The 6,912-nt window shown below is 31.7% G+C and overlaps 1 protein-coding gene across 1 annotated transcript; it reads right to left on the reverse strand.

The window, feature by feature from the left end:
- Window positions 1-3,977: 3,977 nt before the first annotated feature.
- LOC113548638 (heterogeneous nuclear ribonucleoprotein L-like) lies at window positions 3,978-6,017 on the reverse strand. Its single transcript, XM_026949613.1, has 2 exons — window positions 5,083-6,017; window positions 3,978-4,745 (listed from the first exon to the last, which is right to left on the reverse strand). Exons 1-2 carry the CDS (start codon window positions 6,015-6,017, stop codon window positions 4,397-4,399), a joined length of 1,284 nt encoding a protein of 427 aa, XP_026805414.1. The 3' UTR covers window positions 3,978-4,396.
- Window positions 6,018-6,912: the final 895 nt, after the last annotated feature.

The following is a 6,912-nucleotide window of genomic DNA, read 5'->3' on the forward strand; positions in this document are numbered from 1 at the left end:
CTGTCTGGATTGGGGCCTAATGTTTCTTGAAGGCTGTCGGCTATTTCGAGGTTGGCTCTGATGTTCTTGTAGTTCAATAGTAACAGTGACAAATGATGTATTTGTCTGTGAGTGTTTCTCTGCAGCATACAGATGTATTAAAATAAATAATAATATGTATGTAATAACTAATAAGTGTACAATTATAAAGTTTTGTGAAAAATATGACTTAGTCCTCCTAACCAAGTCTTAGAGCCCCCTGGGCCCAGGGTGCAAAGCATAAACATAACATAAAAATAATCATTCAATCAAAAACATTATCAAACAATTCAATAAAATAATAAAATAAAATAATATTTTTATAAAATTTTGATTTTTGAGTTCAGTTTATTTCAGCTGGTGCAAACGCATATCTTTACACCTGCTATATTGCCAGGGAGTGCAAGTGCACCGTCGTGCATCCCCGTATTTACGCCACTGGGCGCTACTGTACCTACTACTGTACCTACCTATAGATAGTTGTTAATAATTGAACGGTCCTGCGTGTCTTAATTACTTATTTTATACAGAATATTTAGATACCTATTTGGCTAAATATTTCCTCTGATCGCCATCATTAATAACAGTTTTAGAATTGTACGTTCAAAGTATAACAGCTTTTGTACTGAAATTTCAAAATATAGGCTACATCATCGCCTATTTATAAATTAAATATGTTTTTGATTTGTGATTGATCAAAATTCATAATTCAAATAAGTCCATTAAAATTATAATTTGCATCATTTTAATTTTACTGATGTAAATTTTACATATTAATTAGTAAACATAGTGTATAATGTATAATGGGTTACCTATGGACATTTTCCGCTATAGTAAAATTTGTCCAAATTCAAACGACTATCGCTAAAATTCATTCTAAAACCAAGTTGATATTGTTGCGACTAGTACTAGTTTACGATAAATTCCTTATTTCAAATAGCCTATTCAAACGGAATACTTTGCCAATGTAATCTATAGGCTGTAGGCAGAAAATGCTTGTTCTTAATACATTATTACATATTATAAAACATTTGTATAGTGAAGATCATTGGTTAAGTCATGCCAATAATGTATTGGCGCCAAAAATAGATGACATTTATGGCTTTTAAGATATTGGAACGAATTTCCATTTGCTTTACAGATGTCAAGACTCTTATAATGATCAGCTACCTGCCTATACCTATATCAATATATTAATGGATTATGGATATAGATAGAATTTTAAAATATCTATATGAGAGGTGTAAGGACACCTGTTAGACGCTGGAGTTGCAAAGCTTACATTTTTCCACATAACTTGTACATATAACATAATATATGATAATATGGTAAATAGTAAGTTTGAAATATATACAAATTTAAGTTTACTATAACCTGCTCAATAACAATAGTTTCTAGCTTGAATTACGAACGTATAATTGTTAGACGGATATGAAACGGTATAAATGTATAATAATAATGTAATCTAATAAAATCTAAATGTCAAAATCAACGTGTTTGTGGTAGGTATAAAAAATTATTTCGCATAGAAACTGCTATCTGCTAATATTGCTAAAAGAATTTTTTATACACATACTTTATAATATTTAATTGGTAAACAGTATAAAGTACCTACTACGTATAAACTCTTGAAAGTTCATTAGATGATAAATTAATGGACGCAACCACGGAACTACGGATGTGGCTATGTATAATGACAACCGGACAAGAGATATCTACCTGCTGCTACTTACTAGATAGTTATTATAATTTATATTCAAAGTATAACATGAAATGGAATGTTGCTGTCTTGTTGGTCCCAATGTGGCAATGTCCCATTTTAGTTTAGGAGCGGAACAATGAACATAACTTACTATTGGTTGAACAATAATGTGTTTTTCGTATATTTGACGTCAGACATGGTAATAATAAAAATGATTCAATCTTAAATAGGTATTGAATAACTCAGTACTTTTTAAAATAATCGGTAAAACAGAATATTTACACAACACCTGCAGTTATCGAAAGCAGATTTTATGTTGTATAGCTATCTAAAAATATCGAAAATATAATATATAAATCACATATCATATTATTTATACCTATGCATAATTTTTTTGAAGTTCAAAATTCTACTAAATTAAATATTTAAAAAATAATAATTGTAGGCCCTAGGAACTTGAACCGTTTGTCATTACGTATTTTATGTTATACCTACGCCTACATTTATATCTATTATTAAATTATTTAAATTTTAACCTATAGATCACCAATATAGTACATATTTTGACATCTTCTACATTTTTATGTAAATCTCCTTATAAAAGAGTTCTACATATTACGTAACATTATTATATAGAGATAGACGATTTTTTACCAACGCATAATTATTTGTTTTTAATAGAGGTAACTTATCAACAAATCTGTGGGAATTCGTTGGTCATAGATACTATTAATCATTAATTAATTTTTCGTTTTACTTCTTACTATAATCAATAATTAGTAGCACAGATTAAAATAAAGTGTAGACTGAAAAATGCGGCAACCAGATAGGTGGACAATTTGGACCCAGACGGAATAATACTATTTAATTATTTGAAGGATATTCAATGACTTAATATTGTGGTAACTTTTAAAAAGTAAAAGTGATAGTTAAATAGATAACATTTTATTTTAAATTGTAGCTTGTAGGTAGGTATTACTTATTTAAAATTAAACGCTTATGCTTAGTCGCTTAGGTATATAAGTAATAAAATATTAAAAATGATTAGTAATACATGAATTGATTCAAATTATTCAACTTGTTGAATTATATATTGGGAAAAAATATTGTTGAAATAATAAAATGTAAGAATATTATATTACCTAACTAATACAAGGCAATAGTGTTAATTACCTACTTAAGCTATAAAGACAAATAATGATATATCAAATCGATTAAACAATTAATTTACTATTTACTAATTTTTAAATTACAAATTGTTATTAAATTAGATACCATTTCCCAGTCTTAAATACTTACCTTTAAATAGATAATTCATTATTGTTAGGTAATAGACATAAACAAAAATAACACAAGGTCATTGAATCTGTAAGAGCAGGTTAAATTTTGACTCATCAAGGTATATTTGTGTAAAATACTACAATACCATTACGATTATGATTCAAGAATAAATATCATGTTATAAACTGCAGCTAGCAGAGGCTAACTGCAAAAATAGAATTCAGTCAGCTTATTATTTTATGCTTAAAAAAAAACTCATTAAACATAATTAGAATTAAAATAATAACAATATTTTTAATTTAGCGTGAAAAAAAAAACATTTACCTATCAATTAAATGATAATATAATGTAATGTGTGATGTATAATTTTTAAATAATTATTTAGAATTAGATAGGATTGAACACAATAATTTCAAAAGTATTTTTAAGAAAATATAATGAAAAATAAAAAGAATACTACAATATAACTTACTCAAATACATAAAACTTTTGTTTAGTCAAAATAACATGAAACAAGTTCACTACCTATTTGGTATTGAAGTTACTACATTCAATGACCCAAGTTGCTAGGAAACTAAAAACAGTGGTAACTTATATAATTGTATTTAATCATATATCAATTTTATTCTAAAATTAAAAATAAAATAAATACAACCTAATAATTTATTATAACTAGTCTAATATACATTTTAAATATTCAACTAAATCTTTATAATTGTTGCAAAATAAAGAAAACATAAAACAACTATGATGGATCTATCACTATTAAAACAAAACTAAAACGAATTGTCTTTACTTACAAGTATTAACAAATTTAAAAACAATCTACTATCAAGCTAAATATCTCTGGGAAAAATATTCCTCCTAAAACAAATAGTACCAGTACCATAATCAATAATAATATTAATAATAGGAATCATATATTTCAGTATCATATTAAATGTGCACGCATCATTAGCATTTTGTGACAAAAAAATATGTTTCAAATTCTGTATTAGGACAGTTTATTGGCAAGATTATGGTTTTGGTCCCACCACTTATCCCTAATTTCGGCATACTCTGAAATTGACTTATCAGAAATAAGTACACAAAAGTATAAATTATAAACAAAAACAAAAATAGTAAAGATATGGTTTGATTTTCATAATTGACAAGTCTACATTATTTAATAATACAAATACAGAAAAAAAAAACAATGAATATATTTAATAATAATAAATATATGAAAACATTTTAAGGGGGTGGTAGACATTAACCATAGTCCTTTTAACTTATTAATAGGAAATGTGAAACATAGTCGATTTCTCTTTAAAAAATAAAAATAACCCAATATTATGCACTAAAAAGTAATAATTGACAAACATGAGATACGGTAGTTCATTAAGCAGCGCAATGTCACTGTGCCATCTCGGCATTCGCTATTCCTTTGGGCAGCGATGAAAAACATAGTCTGAGTAAGTATGGAAACTTGGATGATTCACATTTTATAGGCCAGTGATTGACAGCCATTATCACTTCCACAGCAATAGCCATATCTGTAAACTCAACAAGCCCAGATGAGCTACGTGCTTCTGTACCTTTGGGAGGAAACATCTTAATGATAATTTTTGGATCAACATCTTTTACAGCTTTGCTTATTGTCTGGGATAAATCAGCTTCTGATATGTTTGGTGGAGCATTAAAAAAATGCAACACACTGGATGGGGTCTGACGCCGATTTTTTCCATTAGAATTTGAATGATACCTGCAAATACAATTATACATTGATTAGTATTTAATTCCTTAGAAAATTATTTAATAAATATACTAAAATACTCGTAATTAATAAGTAATATGATAGCTGGATAAATAATTTAAAGTTGTAGAGTTGAAAAATTAAAATTAAATCAGTTTTAAATGTATACTTGAAATTATCTACCTAGGTAGATAATTGATTTAATTAAAAATTATTAAATCACTATAAACAATTTATACTATATAATTTTTTTTCTTTTAAAGTACCATTCCTACTAATCCAAACTATTTTTATAAGCTAAACTGACATTCAATATTAATATGACGATTCGCCAAATAAATATTACCTATTATTTTTTGAGTTGGAATAATCTTTGAATGACGGAGTGCCATCAGGCAGATCATATGGTACCATAATGTCAGACAAATACATTTGCTTTGATACTTGCAGCTGTAACACATTACCACTAATAAGTGTTAGCTTATTCAAATTATCCATACAACGATCTACAGACATTTCATTGTCCATCTGTACCATTGCACAACCTTCCTTGCTTTTTAAAAATTTAATTTTAACCACGTTTCCGTACAAACAAAATAAATTAAACAGCCGATTACAATTTGCTTTATCGGGATCTAGACCATAGACCATTAGTACACAACGCCCAGGCGTTGCTGGATAGCTATCTCCATAATTATTATTAGGTAAATCATGAGGTGTAGATAATAGTCCGCCCCGACATTCGAAATCAAATCGAGGGAATGTAGGTCGAGTAGATATCAGTGGAGCTCTGGGAGGGTCCGGTAACAAGGGTGCAGTTTTCTTCTCGCCAGGATTTGGCGTGGTGTAGTCCCAAGTTTCGGAGTCATTTTTGTAAACATTTAGCTTAGACGGTTTGGCATATTCTACCCGTAGCGTACAACACCCCTGGTATATGTCAGCACCGTCCATCAACTGCTTGGCCCTTATGGCCTGTTCGACTTCTTCATATTCTACCATGGCTTGTACACCGCGTTTCCTAAATATAACTATGCGCAGAACGTTACCATGGTCTTTGGAAATTGTGTGGATGACGTCTGTGTTTATCGGGTACGTCACTTTGGTGATGGTCAACAGAAGTATGTGATTGGGCTGCGTTTCGGCGTTCTTGCGGCGGCCGTCCTCGTACGACACGGAACTGTTGGTGGTTCGTGACTCCCGGTCGTAGTCGGCGGTCCTCAACCGTTTGTTGGTCTGTTCGTTTTTCAAACTGTTGTAACCGTAATGGTTAAATGACATCATTATTTTCGAGGGAAACACGTCCCGGGTTCTAAAAAAAACGTTATTTATTGGTCACCGGCGAAACGACGGACGACATGGTCCAGATAAAGTACGGATACTGAAAGACAGAGAGAGATTAAGAGTTAGAACAGAGAATAAGACGAGGAAGTGGAGCTCGAACGGATTTCAAAGGACTACATGGCACTTCGGGCGGACGAATCGTTTCCGACGAGACCGAGAAAAATTGATCGCGTCAAAACGGTACGGACGACAACGATGATGTCACGGTCGTCGATCGAGACCATTTTGTCATCATCTCACATACCCGCAGCGCCGAGCACGATAACGATATAAAAACGAATATAATTTACGATATTAAAACGATAATATTATAGTATAATATATATATCGTGCACCTCAGACCAGCGCTATCAAAAGACAGACGCCATTTTGTCTCGATATCTCTCGTGGAGGCGCGCACGCACGCAACTTTACAATACAAACCGCGAAACTCGCCCGCACGCACTTATACGCGGCAATGCGCGCGCATACACGGTGATGTCATAAATAATAATAATAATATTATAGTATTATAAACTATTATTATTATTGAATTATATTATCGAATCGGGGACGACGGATCGGAACGTAGCAACAACAACAACAACAACGTCGATAAAAAAAAAAAAAAAAACCTGCATCGGGTGATCGAACGGACAGTGGCGCCGTGGCGGAAACGTTCGGACATCGAACACGCACTGATCAGTTGTGATCGCCGATCGGATTATTCGGATGGTTCGTAAATAATAACGACGACGACGACGACGACGACGACGGCGGCGGCGACGACGACGGCGGCGGCGACGACGGCGACGATAAGGCAGGCGCGCGCGAGTGGCGCGTTATTCGGTCGGCG

This window comes from Rhopalosiphum maidis, chromosome 4 (genome assembly GCF_003676215.2).
Source record: "Rhopalosiphum maidis isolate BTI-1 chromosome 4, ASM367621v3, whole genome shotgun sequence".
NCBI classification, from domain to species: domain Eukaryota; kingdom Metazoa; phylum Arthropoda; class Insecta; order Hemiptera; family Aphididae; genus Rhopalosiphum; species Rhopalosiphum maidis.